Genomic DNA, 22,065 nt, shown 5'->3' with positions numbered 1-22,065 from the left:
GATGGCCCAATGCAGCTGTAGACCAGCCGAGACAGGCTGGGTGCTGTCAGCCCCAGCCGTGTTATCCCCTGCTCCCACTGGTCCAGCTCAGGGGCGAGCGGAGGAGGATGTCCACCCTGGGACAAGGTGGCACGGAAGGCCCCGAGGTGGCGTTTGCTGGCTGCCTCCTTTGGCCCCAGACACGCAAGGAGAACACGCGCAAGGGGTTTTTCCTAACAAATCCTCCTCCGCGTGCACCGGGATGGGAGCATTGCTGCAGGAGACCAGTGCACGCTGAAGGGCAAACCCATCTCCCTTCGTGCCTGGCCCTGACCGAGCTCGCTGTCCGTCGGCCAGCAGAGAAACCTCAGAGCTTTTCCTCCTCTCCAGCTCCTCCGTTGCTGTCCAGAAGAGGATGCCCACGGGAGGAGGCCTGGGAGAAGAAGCTGAGGATGCCTCTTCCACCTCTTCCCGAAGGCCCTGCTGGGACAGGGAGCGCCACCGCAGCCTCCAGGACACGGTGTCGGAGGTTGGGGCTGGAAGTTTGGCTTTCGTAGCAGCCTGACGAGAGCCTTAGCGCGAAGAGGGATAGGGAGCGAAAGAAGCTGCGGGGATAGTTTAACCGGCAGCAAAGCAGCACCGGAGGGGGGATGCTAATGGGGGGGGGGGGGGGAGAGCGGGAGCCCGCGGTCCGGATGCTCCGGCTGGGTACAGCGTGCGTGTGTGGAGCGGGAAGGGGGGCTCGCTGCGGAGCCCGCCGATCCAATTGGCTCGCGAGCGATGACGGGCGGGCTGCTCCCTCCCCGCCGTGCCGCTCGCCTGTGTGGATGCGAGCAATGCGCGCAAAAGTGCCTTTGCATTAGCCGGCGCGCGCCGTAGCTCCGGGCGCTCGCTCGCAAAGGTGCTGGCACGAGCGGGGCGAGCCCGTCCCGCTCCTGGCAGCCCGTCCCGACCATGGCATGGGCACGGGGGGATCTGACGTCCTCGCTCTCCATCATCGTCGCCTTGGCTGCCTGCGTTTCCGCCACCACCAGCGAAGGTAGGAGCCCGGCTGGCCCCGGCGTGACGGGGCGATGTTGGGGGGACCGGCGGGATCGGTTTGGCTGGCTAGTTCGGATGCGTCTGCATGGGCTTACTGGCAAGTGATGATCTCCCCGATGGGCTTGACTTCTCCCCGCTCTCAGGGGAACGCAGCCCTGGGCTCCTGCCTGACCGAATTTGCTGATCCTGGAGCTCTTGCACCTTGGCTAAACTTCAGAGCTGGGCAGGAGGACTTGGTCTCTGCAACAGCACCTGCCAGCTCTGCCCAGCATCCCCCTGCAAGGACTATGCTGCAGCATGCCGGGGACGGGCACAGCGGGGACTGGGACGCAGGTACTGGCTCAGCTGTGGCCATCTCCACCACCGGAGCTGGAGATAGCCGAGGACAGCGCGTGCCAGCAGGGCAGCGTGGGCTGCGACGGAGCGAGCAGATGGGTTCGGGAGGGCCGTGCAGAAGGTGCAGGGAGCAGGCTGCAGCAGGCGGAAGGGCGCTCGGATGGGGAAACTTATCAAGTGGGAAGGGGCTGGAAACTTCTGAAGCGGGAAGCAGGGATGCAGCCAGGGACCCTCTCCCGATGGCTCGATGTCAGCAGCGTCAGGCCTGCTCCGGCTGCCCAGGCCGCTCCACCCCGCTCCCGGCCGTGCTCAGCCCTGGCCCCTGTCGGCAGTGAAATCCTGCTCCTGCAGCTCGGGCCCCCCTCGGCTCCGGCAGCGCCGTTCCCGCTGCCTGTCACCCATTTGCTTGTCTCTTTTCCACGCTGGCAGCGGTGTGACTGCTTCCCGGGTCTGCTGATCTTCGTCACCCGGAGATGTGGCGTTCCTGCTCCCGAGCTTGTCGTTGGCGCCGGCAGCAGCATCCTTCCTCCGTCTGCTGTGCCTGATGCTATCCCCGGCCAGCGCTGCACAGCCCTCCTCGGCGCGCCCCGGTGCCCGTGTCCCTACCCCGTCACGGCGGTGGCATCCCTCTCATCTCCTGCCCTGCTGTCCTCCCGTCGTGCCGAGGCCCGCGGGCTGGCAGCGGGCTGCCTCGTGCCCTTTGCAGCACCCTGCGGGGCCGCATCCCTGCTCCAGCTGCCGTCTTCCGGCACGCATCCCTACCTTCCCTCCTTCCCAGCCTGTCTTCCTCATCTGTATTGCTCATCTCCGGCTATTTGCTGGTCCTACCCTCGTTTTCTGCCAGCTCCTCACTGTCCAGCTCCTGGCATTCCTCCTGCGCCTTTCTCCATCGGCTTTCCTGCCCTTGCCGGGGCTGCATCAGCCTCTTGTTGCTGGAGATGGGGTGTGGGGGGACAGGAAGGGACCTCGCCACCCTCACACCCCTGAGTGCTTGCTCTCCCTCCGCTCCACAGAGCACTAGCTGCCCTGAGCCCAGGGCTGACTTGTGGTACCCCGTTGAGCTGTTTTCTGCATGCCCCATGGCATGGGGAGCTGCGGCATTATGAAGCAGGACAGCCCAACCGGGACTCGGCTGACCCTAGTCGTGGGCAGAGCAAATCGCACTGCTAGCGGCTGCTGGCTCCTTGGTCTCCTCTGGGCTCCTTAGGTGGCGAATGGAGCAGAGAGGGGAGCTGGAAATTCAGCTTTCTCTAGGACGTAGTAGCCAGGAGACAGTGATGCAGAGGAGGAGAGCGGGTTGTCCAGGGTACGGCCTCCTGGAGACTGCCCTGGGTAGACGGGGCTGGCCATCGGCATGACGGTGCCATGGGGACCATCCGCTCTGACTGCAGTCCCTGCTTTTGTCCCCAGAACAGGGGTAAAAACCCAAACCTGCGGGATGGCAAAGCACAGGCTCCACGGTGGGACTGCATGGCTCAGCTCGGGTCAGCAGGCTTGGGGAAGGGGGGGGATGGTCCTTCCCATAATACCCACAGTCTGGAGCTCCTGCATGTCAGGCAAGGCCCCATGGAGATCGCTGGCTGCTGGAGTGGCTTTTGCAGCATCTGCAGGGACAGCTGGGCCCTGGACTGCTCTCCGCGTGCCCCTGGCCGGGAAAGATCTGGGTTTCTTGCAAGACATTTTGGAAAGGAAAGCTGGTCTCAGTGACAGCTCTGAGCAGGGGCAGCGGGGATGTACGAGGCATGGAGTGGGGAAGACCTGACAGGTTGGATCTGGGGTGATGGGGTAGGACCATGCAGAAAGTGCTGGCTGGTGTCAGGACCGTGTGTGGGACTTCGGAGAAAGCCGATGGTGCTCTGTCCGCTGTCCCCAAGGATGCCAGAGCCTCCACAAGCTCTGCTGTGGTGCAAAGGTAGTGGAGCTAGGGAATGACCGCGTACTCGGGGACGGGTCGGTGACAGTGTCTGTGCAGGGGCTGTGCTGACCATGCCCAGGTGTCATGAGCGTCTGAAGGGCCAGCGACGCAGCCGCAAGATTGTCTGGGTTTGATGTTGGTTGTGGAGAGTCCTGGCACTGGGCTGGGACTAGAGAGATGGGGAGAAGCTGCAAAGCGCAGCACAGCGATGGAGTCTCCTGGACTTCGGTTATGCCAGGTTTTGCTACCCGGTTTCTACAGTGCTTAGTGTGTGCTGACATGGTGTGAAGGTGTAGCAGTGATGTGCGATGGTGCCACGCTGCTGTTGACCGTGATGTTTCCCTGCTGTCACAGCCATGGTGGGCAGGGCGTGCTTCTTGCCACAGCTTGCCCCGGCCAGGGGCCCTGCAGGCAAGCCGGAGGACAGACGTGTCCACGGGGCTGCAGCGATGTTGTGGGACACACCTTGGCATGGGACAGATCCTAGCAGGAACAGGGTATGAACCTCCCATCCTTCTGGGCAGGGTCACCCACACAAGCGCGCCCACAGTAGCAGGTTGCAAGGGCCAACTGACTCCTCTGTTGTCACCTCCACCTGTGCCGTCCCCAACCAGGTTCCCAAATCCGGGATGCGAAGAATAGGGCCGGGGCTCCATGCGCAACATCTTGGAGATGGGGAGGGAGGGATTCACAGTCCAGCCTGCAGCCACGGTCCCAGCCCCATGGTGATGGTCCCAGCCCCACGGAGACCTCCCCACCGCTTTAGTCTTCACGCTGGCCTCATGGAGACGACCCGGGAGGTATCGCACAGGCGATACTGTCCAGCACACATGGCACAAGCTGTCAATTCTGCACTTGCCAGGCATCACCGATTTTATTTGGGGGGGTTGAAGACCTGCAGGGTAGAAAATTACAGCTACAAAGTGAATTTAAGGCTGGGTTGTGTTGCACTCCGTGTGCGCGTATCGGGAGGTAATTGGTCCGTAAAGATGTGTATTAATCCTAAGAATCTGCCTCAATCTGGTTATCTATCCGAAAAGATTTGTTCCAAGCAATTTTGAGTTTATTTTTATTTCTCTTCAGCCCACTGTGCAATGGATGCCCTGGAAATGGGAGCTGGTAGGAAAATAGAATTGCCATTTCATGGGAAAATCCCCACATTTCAACGTGGCAGCCATTGCAAAATGCATCGGAAGCCAAAACCGAGATGTTTCCTGTAGGCGAAAAATCTGCAGGATCTAAAATATTTTCATTGAAGGAGCACTGGAAATTTTTCAGTTTGAAATTGTTAAATTGATTTGGAGCAGGGAGATTAAAAAAAAAAAAAAGTTCTTTTTGATAATACGAAATAGTGTGGTAGAGAAAAATATTAACGCTATTGTACGAGTGGCATAGGTGACTATAATTACGTGAATATTTTATGTGATATCTTGACGTAAATTTAAATAATAAAATATGAAATATCTTTGCTGTATTGAAGCAAAACCAGAAGAGTAGAAATTACCATGTTTTAGGGCTGGCGGTGACAAAACTGTTTTTTCCTTCCGGAAAAACAGCACTTTAAACCCCGCCGCTGGGCCGGGGTCTGCTTCCAGGTAATAGGGGCAGCTCTGCTCCGCGCTCCCTCCGGAAGGCGGGACACCTTCCTCCTCCTCGCAGCTGGCATAGATGGGGATTGATTTGTCCCGGAGAGATGTAGCTCGGAACAGGAGGAGACGGATGCGCGCCGGGCTCGCCGTAACCCGCGCACGCTTCCCTCGGATGCCGCGGCCTGCTGCGAAAGGGGAATCGGATGCGAAGGAGCGCCGGGCGCTCCGGCTCCTCGGGAAAACCCAGCCGCTCGCTTTGCTGCCGAAAACGGGGGCTTAGCACGGACCGCAGCCTAACACGGAGAGGGTTTTGCGGCCATCTCCCCCGCTAATCTCTCGGTTGTAATCTCATTAATTGCCCCTGTGCTCAAACAGGGAAAAAAAAGAGGTAAAAACTCATCTACGTATTTATTTAACGGTACTTTGCTACCCCGTTTCCAGCAACGTTGGAGTTGGGGGCTGCTGGCTAAGCAAAGCTCTGGAAAGAGAGAGGAAATAGCTTTTTTTTTTTCAGTTGTAAAAAGGATGCCATGTTCTTTAATAAGAATAGGAAATTAGGGGTTTTGGGCGAACAGACTTTGGGGAATGAGAGAATAGAGAAGCATTCGTTTAAAACGGGCGGTTGATTTGCAGTGTGTTAGCCAAAAAAAAAACCAAAAAAAGTCATTTTTGGGGGGTGTTATTTTTTCTGATTGCCCTCAAAATGCAGGAATACAAAGCAAATACTTGCGTGACTGTAGGAGGCTGGTGCATGAGGGATGTGTTTCTGCTCTCACCTTCATTTTTGTCCTTCCGGTATTAATAGCTTATAAAACTTCTGGAAAAACCCCAACCAAAACATTTGCAGGAAAATAATGCAACCGGGCTCAGCGCGGACCTACTTTTTGAGCTCTTTTTCATCCTCCTCAAATTCTTGTTTCCTGAAATCCTGAAGGGTTTATTTGCAGTGGCGGGGAGGGGGAAAAAAGGTGAGGAGTGGAAATAGGTGTGATGAATCCAGATTTAAGCACGCCTGAAAACCCGGCTGATTGCTAAAGGCACAAAGGCGCTCCCAAATTTTGATAGCTGGAAAAATGGCGAGGAGAGGGGGGGAAAAAAAAAAAAAAATTGTACCTACAGGAAAAACGAACTAACAAGCGAACAACAACGACAAAAATCCCCAAAGCCCTTCAGGCGGAGCGGGAGGAAGAGCTGCTCTTCCCCCTTGTCCTTTTGGGAGAGGCTGGTCCCGTGTCCCCGGCAGGCAGGATTCCCGCTCTCCCGCACTGGGAAGCCCGGATTTTATTGAGACGTCCTGACACCTCCATTCTTTGTTCGAGTCGGGTCCCCCGTTTAATACATCCCTGCTCGCCTAGCTGGCAGCCTTCGGTGTTCCCTTTATCTCCGGAGGCAAATCCATTCATACGATAACTCTATTCACACGCTGACAGTTTTTGATAGTTCATTCCCCTAACCCAGGCGTGTTAGCATGACCAACGCTCGAAATTATCCCCCTGTCCCAGAGAAACGATTAACCCCTTCAGCCCTCCTGGTTCAAAAGTGATCGCGCAGGCGTATTTCCATCAAAAAACAAACAGGAAAAAAATTCCACCTACTGCATATGTAGATTTATGTTACTTAAGGTCAGAAATAACCACATAAAAGGCATAAATCCTTTATGGATCAGGTCCAGTCACACCAATAAAGCCTAATTAAATGTATTTGGTCAAGGCATACCTACCAGAAAGGTGTTCAATATTTATTTGAAGACATCAGCAAAGGCAGAATCCATCACTTCTTTTAATAATTTGTTCCAATGGCTTATCAGCCTCGATGTTAAAAAAATTGGACCTTTTTGGTTCCCTAATTTGAATTTGTCTGGCTTCACCTTCCAGCCATTTGTTCTTGTTATGCTTTCCTTCCTAGATTAAAGAGCCCTTCGCATCCCGTATTTTCTCCCCATGAAAGCACGCGGAGTGTTACCAGGGTGCCTCGCACCCTTCTTTTCGACAAGCCGCGGAGACTGAGCACTGCAGGTTTCTCACTCCAAGGCGTTTCCTCCAGCCCTGTTATTGTGGTCGTGGCTCTTTTCTGCTACAGCTCCAGTTTTTCACATGAAAAGTTCTGGATGCTCTAAGGGTAACGGCAAGTCCTGCCAGTGCTGATCACAGCTGGAGAAATCAGCTCTGTCCCAGCATCAAGGGCACCCAAAAATCATTGGGTCTGTCCACGATGCAGGTACTCAGGCCACGATTGCTGGTCCGTAGGCAACCACCAATTTCTAGCCCAGTGATTAATTCACCTTTATAATGAGGTTTAATATAGAGATTTTTCCTTAGATGTGGTATCTTTTGTGCTAGGAAATTCTCCTGTATAACTTTAAAGACTCCCACGATATTTCATTGCTGGTGGCATGAGGTATTCAGCATGTCTCCTCAAATGTTTTTAGTATTGGTATTTTTGTCCATGAAAAAGTTCAATTTTAAAAAGCTATTTTTAAGAGAGCAAAGTAATTGCCGTTAAAAGAAATTAACTTCCTTGAAAAATGTCACTGGGGTACAAAGAGCTCAGCATGATTTAGGGTGGCCAACTGCTGCGAGCGTAAAAGACGTCCTCAGAGAAATTAGTGAAGAAGCACCTGATAGCCTACGGTACTGTCATCTAAAGCCCCTTCATATAGCCCAGATAAGTGAGCACATTTGCAAAAATCCATATTTTCTTAGCGGAATCCTCCAGAGAAGATAAAACTCAAATCTTTGCTTCAGACAGCTGCAGGACTGTGAAGGGCATGAAAGCCAATACCGGGGGAATCCCGATTTTGGGCAAGCAATCCGGATGCTGCAAAACCCCAAACAGGCTGGAGATATCAGCGCGAGCACGTGGTGCTGTGTGTATAGATTGGGAACGAAGGTGCTGAGCTGCGCTGGGATAAGGACCTGAACGGAGTGGGATGGGATGGCAGCTCCTGGTTGCTTGGTGCAAGTTGCGACTCCCCAAAACCTTGGCAGGTGCCTGCGTGCGAAATCTCAGCTGCACCCAGCACTGCCGGTGCTCAAAGTTTGTTATATCTAAATGCAGTGAGAAATGAGAAGGTAGATGCAAACCGATGTGATGACCAGCCCAGAGGAGCCCCAAGGAGTTACCAGCACAAACCCTGCTAGAGATGGCTTCTGTTGGCCCCAGTCAGTGGGTACCACGCAGATTTTGCTTACAGCAAGTGGGAAAGGCATGTCATGGGCATTGCTGCCTGGTTAAAAACGGAAAGTCCTAGTCTGAGGGAAGATCAATAATCTGTTCTTCAAGTTGCTGGATTTAGGGAGGTTGGTCAGGCAAAGATGCAAGGTGCTGCCCCTTGAGGGAGCGTTGATGGGGAGATTGCATGTGTGTACGTGCAGGATGAGGCCTCTCACCTTGGCAGGAGATGGTGCGCACGGCAGAGTTGAACGTTAACGTTAGGAGCGCTCCGGCGAAACAGGCTGCCGAAGGGCGGTTGCGTTGTGTTGTGCAGCCTCCCTTCTGCCCAGCTGCAGCGCGGGCTGAGAGAGGGACCGTGATGTTGTCCGTAGGCTGTGGACATTATGGTGGAAATGACCCGCGAAACTGAACGGCTAAATCCAAATCGCGGGACATCGGGTTGGCAGAGCCCTGTTCCTTCAAGAGTTACGGAGCAGACCTGGAAGTACGAACCCCTTTTGCTATGGTGTGGCTCTTCGGGGACATCCGTGCCCTGGCTGTACTGTTTTTCTCTCCATGGGGAGCTCCTATACCGAGGGTGCTGGATGCCCTGGGGAGGAGATGGATGCTAGGGGCTCCCTGCAGCCCCACAGCCTTGGGGATGTGTCTGGCTCCGCGGGGACCTTTCGGCTCCCTGCGGCTCTCCTCTCCTCAGTGCCTGGCCTCTCCCAAGCCTTGCCATGGTCCGGCTCCTTCCGCTCACTCGCGTTCCCAGCCCTTGAATGTTTCCATGGAGTTTCTTGCCTCCCTGACCTTTCTCACCCCCCTCCTGTCCCTAGAGTCTTCCCACCTCCTCCTCGGTCTTCTGCCCTGAATTACAACGAGCCCAGCCACCCCTTCAGCCTAAAATAGTCCCTTCCCCAGCCCAGCATGACTCCACGGCAAAGCTCTTGGACCGGGGAGCAGGGAAGCAAGAGGAGATGTGTCCTCACCCCTCGCTCCGGGTCTCGGCTCAGGATCGTGCCCCCGATCATCCCACCCTTGAGCTTGGGGACATCGCGGTTCTTTGAGTGTTTCCAGCCGGTTATTTACGTCCAGCTCTATCCACGCACCATTTGCTCTGCTGCTGCACCAAAACCTTTACGTGCAATTAGGCCGGGGTACGTCGGTACCGTAACACCGTGCCCGGCAGTGGGTAGACACGCGTGCTTTAATTTGGATCGCCTAAGCCAACATGCCCATTCCGCCCTGGCTGTCCCACCATGCAAAGAACATCAAGAGAGTCTCAAACTGAGTAGGAAAGATCAATGTTTTATGTCTGTATTTTCTCATCTGTATTTTTGAGAGCGAGGGGCTTTTTTGTTGTTTTGCTTTGGATGCTTTTTTCTAGGGGGAAAAAAAACCTGCCTTGGAATTTCAAGGTTTTTTTGCCTCGGAAATATTTTATACTCGGAGTATTTTGTTTTGTTTTTACATTATTTCATGGCATTTCAGTCTTACCACAGGTTATGCACTTACACTCCGTGTTATCTTACATGATATCATGCAGGGTCTGGAAGGATCAGGTTGATCATTTTATTTTTAAAACCCGAAGTGCGGCTTTTTGTTAGCGCTGATTGAACAAACAAGCTTTCTTCCTGCATCAAAGTATCTCCTGCTCCTGGTAGGCTGAAAAGGGGTGACCCTCTGGGCAGTCCTTAAGGGCGTTACTGCTCCCGATGCATTACAAAACGCTATAAAATTAAAGAATATGGAAAGTTCACGGTGACAATCTGGAGGTTCTGAGAAGAAAAAAAAAAGAAATGGCAATTAGGACACGTCCAAAGCTGGCGCTGGGTTTCCACAGGAATTGTCTGAAAACGTTTCTTTGTCGTTCTTATCTTGCGGCCTGATTCCGGCATTTCCCAAAATGCGGAAATCCTCCATGCCTGCTGGATTTGGTCGTATGCTTTATTTTTATTGGCAATTCTTTCCTAAATTTCTTGTCTGGGCAGTAAGATGCCAACGGGTCCCGGCGCGAGCGCTCTGCCTGCCGGCTCCTTGGTGCATCCAGCTCCGTGAACGAGCAGCTGTTCGGCGAAACCTCCCCGGATCCGGCCACCGCGGCGGCAGATCCCAGACGGAGCGTGTACCCCGCGGTAGCTCCCCGCGGCCAAAATCCGCGGGGCGGCTGCGCTTTGTGCACAGCCCCCGGACGGGAAATACCAAAGCGTCCTCCCAGCTCGATGCTTTTTGCCTCGAAGCCCCAACCGTGGGGGTCGCAAGAATAAGCATCTATTTTTCCTTGCTTTAAAAGATAAACATCCTCCCGGGGAGGAGGAGGAGGAGGAGGAGGAGGCTGAAAGCCAAGCGTCCTTCCCCCGGATGCTTGGGGGCCAGCGAAACGCAGCTTTGTTGTGCCGGTTTTTGCCTCCCGAATCCGGAAAGGTCGCGGCCGGCTATTCAGCACGGCCCGTGGATTAAACGGTGGGATGCAAATAGTTGACCCATCCCGGCCCCACCAGCCCCTTCAAAGTCCTGCCTCGGATTATGGGAAATGAATCCCGCTTGCTCTTGTTCCCCTCCTCTCGGGGAGCCTCTCCCGGTGCCTTTCCCATAGCCCTGACGCTTTCTTTCCGCCGCGGTTAAACCTCTTCGGTGTTATTCCCCCCGCCGATCGCGGTCGGGCGGCGGAGCCGGACCGAGCGGACCCGGGCGGGTGTTCGGCGTTGAATTATCGATGCAAAAGGCGTCGTTGCGGGGAAGGAGCCGCGCCGCGAGTCTTGGGGAGGCCTCTGAAGTTGCGATGGGGAGGAATCGAAGCCCGCGGGAACGGGGCTGCTCCCGCCGACCCTTCCTCCCCGTGCGCGCCCTGCAAAGCCCCGCTGCCTCGGAGGGAGACGGCGGAGTAATTAGAGCGAGGACCGCGGTGGATTAACGATTAGCGAAGGGGCTCAGAGCCCCACCACCACCCCCACCTTGGCCCCCGACCGCTTTTCTGGAGGTTGGGGCATCCCCTGGCGTGCTACCCTGGTCCGGTCCCACCGCCCTGCCGTGCAATGCCGCCTGGCTGAGGGTTCAGAGATCCCCTCGGTTGGGTCATGGTGGCTCCCGTAAACACAATTCCCGGGTGCTGACTGCTTGGAAGTGGGACCCCCCACGACACCACGGCCTCTATTTGCATGGATAAAGCCTTGCAGGATCTGTGATCTCCAGCGCAAGCGTGCGCGGGCGTTGGGAAGGATTTCTAAGCAATAATTCTTTATTTTAAGCAACACAAAAGGTATATGGATCCAGGCAAAAAAAATCACCTAGATACCATCCCACCTCACCCATCTCAAGTACTGTTTAGAGTTTGGTAGCTAGATAAACATAAATACCTCGTCATCTCTGACTCCTGGTTGATCCGCGTGTATGAGATTGTAATGCGCGCTACTCACGCAACATTACGTGATGCAACTTTATAAAGAAGCAAACAAGTCTCCCCTGAGCGAGACACCGGGCTCAAAAAAGCTAGTTTGCACCAGGGAAGCGACCTGCTCGCTGCTAGGAGCTTCCATTTGAATGGACAATCAGGCTTGACAGCTTTTGCATCGGTGCAAGAATTCCTCCTGACACCTCCTGGTGTTTTGGCTCAATACGCCGAGTCAAGGCCAAGGCACAGAACAGTGAAAAATCAAAATGGTGCTCAGGAAAACAAAATGGAGCTTGTCGTTTGAGACTGATACGTGCAGACAGTCCGTAACATCAAACAAAATTACCCGGCTGTAGATAGAGAGGTCTCCCCAACCATCACGTTTGCTGAGAAACGTTTCGGCTGAAAGGGGTCCTTTGTGGGGGTCTCGTTCACCCTCCTGCATCCAGGGCAGGCTGTTCCGGAGGGTCTGTCAGCCGGAGGGATGATACAGTGGGGGAAATCACCTGCAAAACGGTGGCCGGGGCAGTTGCATGCAAAGCAGTGGGCTCCTTCCAGTAACTTAAATGCAAGGGAATGCCTTTCTACTTGTCCAGTTTCCACTGCAGTGGGCTTAACAGGTAGGACTCCGGTGCACTCGGTCGAAACACTTACTAAATAATAATAGAAGAAATATCTTAGCTTTCCTCCTGCACGAAGGCATGGATAATCTGCTCCATGGGAGTGTTGCAAGGGATGCACGCTAGCGTGGCGATCTGTGCACCAGAACAGCTGGAAGAAGACAGCTCCTTGCTCTATATGAGGTGTGAGCGACACCCGTATCATCTACCTGGTGGGATGGGGTGTAGCAAGCTGGTTCCACAACTGGGAGCGGGAGAGCCGGGCCTGTGCGGATCCGTCACCGGACTAGCTACCCCAGGGCTTGTTAGCTCCCATGCAGTACTGTGGGGAAGAGTTTGCAAAACTTTGGGGACCAGAAGAGTGTCTTCAAGTGGGGCTGCAAGCTCTGATGTGGCCTGGGGAAGATCACTGCGTTGTTGTCCATGGTGTGATGGAGCCATGCTCCAGTTGACCCCTGGGTGTGTGCAGGCTCCTCAAGCCGCCTGGAAAGCCTGTTCTGCAGCAAGATGCAGCCGTGTCCATCTCTGAATGTCTCAGCGTGGGAAAGAGGGTGCAGAAACCGTGGGGAGGGGAGAAAAGGTCTGCGGGAGCGGTCCCCCTCCCTGCTGCCTGCCTGCTGAGGAGGTTGCCCTGCATGGTGGAGGGTCACCGGGACCAGGCTCCCACACTACGAGCAGGGAAACTCCTGAGCCCCGGCTCCTGCTGGGTGAATTACTCAGGGAAAATAGGCAGAAAATCTTCAGATTAACAATAACAAATAAAAATGGATTTGAGATCTCCGAGGTAATTACTCCGTGCTGAGGGCAAGGGGCCTCTTTAGCACTCGGAGCAGCGCCTTGCGGGGAGTAGAGGGGCTCAGCCCGCTGTTGGGCCGATGAAGTCACACTAGAAACCCTGGAAATTCTTTCAAATTGTTCTGCTAACATTAATAAATGCCTCAAAAGCTCCTAATCTGCTCTGTCAGTAGCATGACGTCCGGGCGTTTCACAGCCAGCTCACGTCCCTGCTTCTTTCTCCCCCCCCCTTCTCTTTCCCTGCCTGGTAAAAGTAAACGAAAGCGGCACCCATTCCTCCAGCTGCCCAGACCTGCATCACGCTGAGTCCCAGCCCTTGCTCTGGCTGGAGCCTGCTGTCCTGACAAGCCACATCTGCCCTGCGACAAGCCTTGCGCTGAGAGCAAGTTTGCTTCAGACCCTGGAGGTCCAGCCGAGGGCTGGTGCTGGGACAGACACGCTGCATAAAGATGGCCTGAGGTCCAGGTTAATGCACTGCTTGACCTTTAGGAAAAGCAACCAGGAAGGACCAAGAATCCTGTATGGATTTGGCCTTACCATGGCGAGAGGGTGGTTGCAGGGCAAAGATCGCTGGGAAAAGCACTGGGAAAAGCTGGAGGCATTGCCAGGCTCTGCAGGAACCTGGTGATGGGCAAGGGTTGACAAGACATGGACTCAGTGGGTGTCTATGCCTGTTGGACTCGCTTCCAGGTGTCAGTACTTCTCACCTGAACCTGCTCACTGAGCCTCTGGATCTGGACCCCGTTGGTCCAGGCAAGGGACAACATCTGAGCCCCTGTGCCACTGCAAACCTGGAGCCTGTGCGCCTTCCCCGCGGTGCTGAGTAAGGTGGGATGTCATGTGAGATGTCAAGGCTTGGTGGGACTCCTGCATGAGACACTGTGAGCTGCTTGGGGGAGCAGGAAGGGGCCAGTTGTAGTGTGACCACATCCAGTGGGAGGAAACACAGGCCAGATTTGGGTCTGGCCCTGACACCATGAGCCCCCAGTGGAGCGTGACCCTACAGAGGAAGCAGAGCCCATCAGCAGCCTGAGCTCATGCTGGGGGGCTAGCTGCCAGGCCAGGAGGGTAAAGGCACATGGATGGTACAGCAGGGCGATACCAGAGGAGGCCATGGGGCCTGTTCTGGTCCTGGTGGTCCACCGTGCCCCTGCAGAAGAGTCCAGGAGCCCATAATCATCTGGTGAGCTCCATCCACCCAAGCATCCTCAGAGAATGGAGCAAGTTCAGAGTGTTACCAGGCAGCGATAAGGCTCCCCCCTGCCTAACACCACCAAGAGCTGGGTCTGGGGCTAACGGGCAGCACATGAAGCGGATTATAGCTGCAGGCGGCTCACCCTGTGCGTGCGGCAATGCCACTGCTTCCCGTTGTCCCCCGCCAACACCGCGCTGGTTTCAACAGAAAGTTCTTGAGTGTGTTCAAAGGTGTCCTCGTCCCCCTGCCTAAACAGCTTCCCTCTTCTCGCCTTGATTTGCCCATGTCTCCTCGTTAAGCTGGGCTCCTGGTGGTGGCAGGGCTTTTGAAAGGGGTCGCTTTGATGGGCCTCCTCGTGCAGTCTCTTCCCTGCAGTCTGGTCTCTCTCCGGCGTGGTGTTAGCCAGGATTGCGGGGGGTCACTTTGTGCCGGAGCCGGGTGCTGCAGTGCATAATTATAGCAGCTTTTGGAGTGCAGATTTCAAACTGCCATGAGTGAAGCGAGCCTGAAGGGCTTGGAGGAGCCTCTGGAAGAGGATTATGCTGGCCCGGTTGTGTCGGTTCGGGCTGGGCAGGACCAGCGGAGAACCTGATCCTCAGCGCTCGTTTCTCTGGCTCCCCTCCTGCTCTGCATCCCCTCCGACCCACAGCCTGCATCCCCCTCTTCTCCAAAAGGACGCAGTGCTCCCGGTCATCTGCTCTATCCTCTGCCCGCAGATCTGGGGGAGCAGCATTTGCTGCCAGCTCCTCGCTTCCTATCCACCTTGGCCGCAGGCAAACAAGCCCTTGGCGTGAATGAGAAGGTGACTCGGATTTATAGGGGCTGAGTGTAACGCTGTTATCTCTTCCTTCTGCCCTGTGTCCGTACGTGCTGTGCTGGAGCAGGGCAATGCCACGTGCGGGCGTTCGTTCCCGTTAGCGGACACGACGCCTCTTCCCCTCGATGGGCCAAGGCTTGGGGCACTCGGCAGAGGGGACGTCACAGCCTCCTGGGGTGACGGACGCAGGGGATGAGCGTGCCACGCTCACGGGGTGCCTAGTGGGTGTGCAAGGAGGGGGTTTGCTGGCGGTGGGTTGGCGCCTTGCTCCTCGGGGATGGGGAACAAGCTTTCTAACGCAATGTTTTGCTCCTGTGTTTTCCAGTGAACTTGCTAGACACATCGACAATCCCGGGGGACTGGGGCTGGCTCACTTACCCTTCGCACGGGGTAAGTATGAGGTGGCTGTCGGCACTTTGGGGACTCCAGAGGGGCAGGCCACCGCTGGCCCATGCGGGCAGGGCGAGTGGACATCTCCTCAGTCCTGGGCTGGTGGCTTCATCAGCGCTGATGGGGCAGAGAGGACCTCATCCGTTGGGAAAATGCCATGCCGGAAAGGCTGGTAGTGGAATACGGCCTATTAGGAAAAGTCATTTCACACTGCTCCTAGCCCACTGGGAGGGTGGAGAGAAACAGGTTTGCTCAATTTTCACCGAGTCCTGAGCTTTGAGATAGTCGCTGTCTCCAAGGAATTCAACATCTGGGTTACCCCATGGGCACTGAGGCTGAAGAGCATCTTATTCCTCCCTTACAAGGGAGAGCGACAGAGCAGGAACAGCTCAAAATGAGCGAACCATCTGTAACCAGGGGGACACGTTATGGGAACCAGGCAAACAGCGCATGCAGGAATCCACAGCAGCTGACTTTCTGGGGTAATGGAGATGTAAACGCACAGCCCTGCGGTGTGGCCAGGAAGGATGGAGGGCTGGTGACCCGCTGACTAGGTGGGGTGAGCATGTCCTCTCTGCTGTTTGGATCTTATCCGCACGGTTCCTTCACATGCATTTCCACAGCCAGGTTTTCCTGCCGCAGAAGCTTTCTGCAAATGAAAAATTGTAAGTGTGAATTTTTGATGATAACGGCAACCTGGCCCTAAGAATTTTGTTCATCCATTTAGTGAACAGAAAAAAATCCCGTAAGACACATGGGACAAAATGAAAAGCTCAGCGTGGTTTGCTGCATACAAAAAAGGTGCAAGATCGGGGTGCCTAGCTAGCTTTTGCTGTTGCGTTGATTTTTCATGTCCACTTCTTTTCAGCCCCCTTCTGAACTAAATGGTCCTAATCTTTTCAATTCCATCACCTACAGAAATCTTTCCAGGCCTCTAATCATTTTCATTGATCTGTTGCCTGAGACTTTCAGTTCCTGCACTATCTATTCGAGAAGAAGTGATCAGAATTGTGAATTCATAATCATAACAATGATGAGATTTATATCAATTATTGTCATACATGTATATATATTAAATTATTAACTCGGCTCTAATTTTAGCACTTAGCTATTGCAGTGATGACTGTCCTGGAAATATTCACATATACGAGGTCAGAGACAACCATGGAGCTAATGTGATGTGATCTCCTGCATAAATACAGGCCAGCAGACCTGTCAGTTAGCTTGCATTTGATAAAAACAGAGCTTTTTTAGAAAAAAAATTCTCGATTTCAAAATTGCTCTGGGAGAGGGACTGAGTTTGCCCAGCACCATCTCAGCTGCAGTCAGGAGAGATCGTGACTCACTTGTGGTATCCCTCAGACCTGTTGTCCTTGGGAACTGCCGCGTCCCCTGCCCACTGTGGCAGCTTGCTGGGATGCAAGGTCTGGGTAGAGCCTGATTGCTGGTGGTGTTGAGGAGAAGGAGCACTGTGAAGCTGGATTTTATTGGGGATCCCTTAATTTTTTGCTACCATGTCCTGAATTCAGCTAATCCTGCAGGAAAAAAAGGTGGCAATGGTCCCCCCATCCTGCTTTTCCTTGCTGGCTGCCTTGCCTGAGCTGCAGCTGGAGCGTGTCTGGGACGCTCAAGGATGCACGGCTCCTCGACTTCGGGGATGTCCCTGCAGTGCGTCTGCTCAGCGTGAAATATAACCCGTGGACAGACAAATCCATCACAGTCTCCTCCCGATGAGAGACGGCATTGCTGACCCTGGACCGCTGTTTGTGCTTTGCCCACCTCTCTTCCCAATTTCCATTCCTCCGCTATGTGTGAGCCCTGGGCCGGAGCCTTGGTGAAAATGGGGATGCGGGTAACCGTCTGGGTCTTCACTTGGTGCTAAAAGAGCACAAAGCTCCAGCCCCAGGACTGTGGCGCTTGGGAAGGTGTCCCTGCGCCAGATGATAGCCCCGTTTCTAACACCTGGTGGCTTGCTGTGAAAAGCCGCTTCCCACTTTCCTTTTCACTCCGAGTTTCCCCACCCCTGCAGGTCCCATCCCCTCCTTCCTGGGGCTCCTCGGGATGTCACAGGAAAAAAAAACACAGGCTCAGAGGTTTTTTCTCTTCTGATCTGGGAGATCCCAGAGCCCACCTGTACAGCCAGGGCAACGGTCCGAGGCGGCTGGAAAGCATCAACAGTGCAAAGCTGGAAGGACGCTGCAGCTAAGCCTCACCGCGATCGCTTGCAAAGCCCTGACGTTTTCATCACACCCGTGGACAGGGTGATCTTGCCTTGCGGCAAACTGTTTCCTCTCTGGGTCTGCTGTGGCCAGCAAGGACAGAGGAGCGCTGGGAGCAGCGGGGTCAGCAGCGCTTTGGTCCTGGGGAGAGTCGAGCCATCAGGGAGGCATGAGCGGCCTGTTTTGACATTTCCTCCCACTGGATAATTAACTGAGGGGGTAATTGGCCGTAATAGCTGCTCTGGGTTTTAATTGCGTGCCCCTCACCTCCACCCCTGCGACGCGTGCAGGAAGCGGAAGGGTCACCGGGAGCATCCCCGTCCCGCGGGCTCCGGCTTCTCTCAGTTATGACTTCAAAGAGCTCCCGGGAGCTTTGCAGCCGGCTCCATCCCCGGAACAACTCCCTTTGCATCGATAATTAAACTCTTATCAGCCCTGTCAAAGAGGCTGCCCCTTCCCCTTGTGTGCCTCCCGTTTGCCAGCCCTCTCCACCAAAACGCCCCGGTGCCCTTCTCTCCCCCTCTCCTTGCCTGGCACATGACCTGCTGGATCAGAGGGAACCTGATCGGCCCCCCCTTGCAAATTGCTTTTCTACTGACTAATTAAAACGGCGATGAAATAAGTCGACATATTATTAATGATTATTGTATCGTCTACTTTGATTTACAAAGTCAAACAGGAAATGATTTTGCTCAGACACGGGGTATCCAAGGAGCTCGAACGATGCCCTGCAACCTTAACTATGATGGGAGCACCCTGAGCGCTGGGAAATGACCCTCCCGTGCCTCCTGCGACCTCCCTGGCCACCTCCTGCCAGGACCTCCGCGATCTGGCCCCTCAGCTGTAAGGGCCGGTTGGGGTCAGCCTGGAGAGCTGGTGGGCATCCGTCACCCAGGCAGGTGCCCCTTTCCCTGGCATGCTCGGTTTTAGCTCCAGGAGCGTGGGGAAAGACCTTTGAGGCGATTCCTGCACATCCCCTTCTCTGCTCCTCTCCTGTCCTGCCGAAAGGTGGTGTCCTGAGGTCCCTGAACACAGTTAGCTGAGATGCTATTTCCTCATTCTGCAGCAACTCAGAGGGGGAAAAAAAAAAAAAGAAAAAGAAAAAAAGGCAGAAAAGCACCAGATTTGCTTAAACAACCAGCTGAGAGTACAGACGGCACATTTCTGCCCATAGGACGGTCTCTCAGCAGCGTTTGCACGCTGCGGATGGGAATTTCATGCTACTGCGAACGCCCTGGGACTGAGCTGTTTGCAGAGCAAACCATAGGCAGAAGGGGACATTTTGGAAGGTGAGGCCTTGGTTTGGCTGCTAAAATATCTACGAATAGAGCCTGACTTCGGCCCTGCAGCCAGCAACCGGTTCACGACTTGGAAGGAAATCTGACTTGCTCGCTCTGCCGTGGTGCTTGGAGCTGGCTCTTCCTTTGCCCTGAGCTCACCCTGCGAAAACCGTGGCTCCAGCCTGAGTTGTGCTGTGTGCTTGCCGTTTGGACACCGGCTTTGAGGTCCCAGCTGCCTTCTTGAAGCGCCAGAAGATATCAGGGCTCTCCTGTCTGCCTGGGGCCATGCTTTCTGTCATCCATCACTCTGGTGTCCTTGGTGTCATCTCCTTGGGCTTCTCTTCCAAACAGAGCCCCTCTGCCTAGGAGAATACCAGCATGTTACAGAGCAAGCTGCGGCAAAACTCGTTTTCATTAAAAAATGGATCAGTGGGAACGGAACATTGGAAAATAAAGATTTAAACTAGTAATTGAGATAAAAGCTCATCCCCTAGAGCTTGTTCAGTAAATGCTGTGTTATTGCTAATTCCCCAGATGCTGGTCACTACCAGGAGTTAATCACCTGCAGTAAAGCTCAGGGTAGTTAACTGCCTAACAAATCCCTCGTTAGCCATTGCAGTGACTGATTTTATGGGGATTACCTCTATTAAACGCTCCCCCCCCTTCCCATCTAATGATTTATAGCTGCAATAATGTCTTTTCTTTTCCCTCTCCCAGTGACAGCGGTGTGAGGGACCAGGCAGCTTCTGGGGAGGAACCACAGCTCGGTGCTTGCTCTCAGGAAAGTACTGGATGTCCCAGGAGCAGTAAAAGCTTTGCCGTGCCAGACGGACACTGCAACCCTCCCAGAAGCCATCCCAGGGCCGGGAAGGCCTGGTCCCTCATCTCCCTTTGGCTGGGGAGAGGCGCTTGTCCTGCAAAGTAAAGAGGCTGAGAGCCTTCCTCGGAGGAAAGTAGTTTCTCCTTGTGCATTCGTTCCCCTCCACTTCTCCTCCTCCTCCCCTCTATGTTGCACCGCACAGGCCCTGGGAGACTTTTAAGACCTTGCTCAGCTGCCCAGATATCTGGTATTTGCATCTTTTGCCTTTCATAATCTGGCAACTTTTTTTTTTTTTTATATATAACTTGTGTTGACTTTAATTTAAGCCATTAGACAAGTCCCTGAATACAGATGAAAACCTGCCCCCCCCCTCCTCCCCGCCCCACACATACACGCGTGCTCGCCACGTTAATTATGATGTCCTCGTTTCCATCTCGCTAGGGGATCTTATCGCAACGACAGGGGCCGAGCTGAGCTTCGTTTAATAAAAGCCACTTCAAGCCAGCAGCCAAGAGCAGGCTGATGCGAGCAGGGCCGGGAGGCCAGGTGCATGCACAGCGCTCGCGTTCTTGAACTGATCGTATCGCCAGCCCCGAACCGTTCAAAGTCAAAGCTGCAGATGGTCAGAGACTCCCCTTCCCCGGGAAGGAGCTCGCCGTAAGAGTCTGTAATTAAGGTGAAACAGAAAAACCCTTCAAGTCACGGCGGTTCCTAAAGTGGGTCCCCTGGTACCGAATGGGACGGTCTCCAGCGCCGCTGTTTGGGGAACTGGGACCCGAATGGAGGTGATGGGACCTGAGGTCCCTTGTTGCCAGGGCTTTTCACCTGGTCACGCTGTTGGCTACCCGCCAGCCTGATCCTTCTCAGCGGGCAAATGTGCCTGCGGCATCTGAGCCACCAGCCCGTGTGGCCTTCACGCCTTTCCACCGATGGTACGGCACTTGTCCTGTAGGCTAACTATATGGTATCAAGGCCGGTCACCGACTGGGAGACCACGACGCTGCATGACCTGGAGGAAGAACTGATGGTCCGGGTGCTCTGCACTAAAATGCAAAGTTTGAAAAAGAAATGCTCCAAGTGCAAACCCTCCAAACTCTTCCTTGAGCTTGATGTTGATCATTGCTAGTGCTTGGAGATGAGCATTTAAACCCCTGCTCTCAGCCAGCGGGGAGGACGGTTCCAGCTTTGACAGCGTCACATGGATAAAGGAGATGCTGTGGTCACGAGCACTATTCCCTTTGTCAGATTTGGGGTAGAAATGAATGTTTCCGGGTGCAGGAGAACCACAGCAGACCAAACCAGCCATACACCAAGGTATTTCCGTCCACACCGTAAGCACTTTGTGGCTTGTCGGAGAGCCCCGAGCCCACAGCCCTTGCAGCGGGGGCCTGGCTGTGCTGCTGAGGGAGCATCCCTGCCTGCCACTCTCCGCTCTGCCATCGTGCCGCGTGTCTCTCCCAGCGCGTGGTTCCGCCTCATTTCTCAGGGGGATCCAGCAGGGAAAAGGCAGAAAGCAGATGTTGTGTTAATTTGTGCTCAATTAATTGTGACGATGACTTCCACACCCTCCGCAGCGTCCGTGCAGGAGCTGGAGGCTGGAGGCTGGAGGCCGGAGGCTCAGGGCATAACTGGAGGGGAACTGCTGTTCACGGGCACAGCTCTTCCCAGAGATTGTGGATTTCCACATCTTCTGCCTGATCGCTGGGGTCCAGAGCAGGTCCTGTGGAGTGATACACAGTCCCTGGTCCAGGCAGTGCTGGGACAAGCCCAGGCATTCTGGATTCCATTTTTTTTCCCCCAAGAATCAGAAACGATTTTTTTTCTCTTGCAAGCGGCTTAACTTTCCTGCTGCACGCTGAATGTGCTTCCCCTGCGGACTGCACCTGGAGCCGCTGCCTTTTCCAAGCTTCTACGAGCTCTTTAAGAGTGAGAAGCAGGGGTTTCTCCTAAAGGTGAAACGCCAGGGGAGTTTCGAAGATACACATCGCCGAAATAGCTGCTCTGATCACCGTAACATTTGCAGAAGGTGTAGGAACGCTTCCTCCGCAGGATCCTGCAATTCATGGGAGTTAAACGAGGGAGGACCTTTTTAGCTGAAGGGGAAGAAGGTAGTAGCCTGTCTCACTGGTAGCACTGATAAACCCTCCAATAACGCTTATGCTCTGGGGCTGCAACGCTCTCCCCTAGTCGTGTCCTGTCCCTGCAGCGCTCGCGGCCACGTAGCAAGGCTTCTGGGTGCCTGTTGGTGGCGGATCTGTATTCCTCGCTTGCTGTCGTGGACGCCGGGGTAAAGTCTTTGGGCTTGCCCTTCTCTGCGCTGAGAATCAGGCCGGCTGTCTCGGGGCTGCTGTTGGTTTTGCGTCTATAATGAACTGCGCGTCGCCACTGGAATGAGAAACATGGTTCACGCCACGTCAGAACAAGCCTGGGGCTTTATTTTAATGTACTTGCGAGGCTGCTAAAGAGATTTGTTTTCCTGCTCCGTGTCCCCCGACGGAGCATTCATCGGCTGCGGTGGGGGG

General features: G+C 54.5%; 1 protein-coding gene across 1 annotated transcript in view; it reads left to right on the top strand.

Annotated features, from left to right (window-relative positions):
• The first annotated feature begins 933 nt into the window (after positions 1–933).
• Positions 934–22,065, top strand: part of EPHA8 (EPH receptor A8) — a 49,258-nt gene continuing 28,126 nt past the window's right edge. Inside the window, exons 1-2 of the mRNA XM_067311222.1 lie at positions 934–1,018; positions 15,160–15,224. Of these exons, the coding sequence (XP_067167323.1) occupies positions 934–1,018; positions 15,160–15,224 (150 nt within the window). The remainder of the gene's footprint in view (positions 1,019–15,159; positions 15,225–22,065) is intronic.

Source organism: Apteryx mantelli, chromosome 26 (assembly GCF_036417845.1).
Source record: "Apteryx mantelli isolate bAptMan1 chromosome 26, bAptMan1.hap1, whole genome shotgun sequence".
Taxonomy (NCBI): Eukaryota; Metazoa; Chordata; class Aves; order Apterygiformes; family Apterygidae; genus Apteryx; species Apteryx mantelli.
This window is presented reverse-complemented; position numbering and strand designations above follow the sequence as displayed.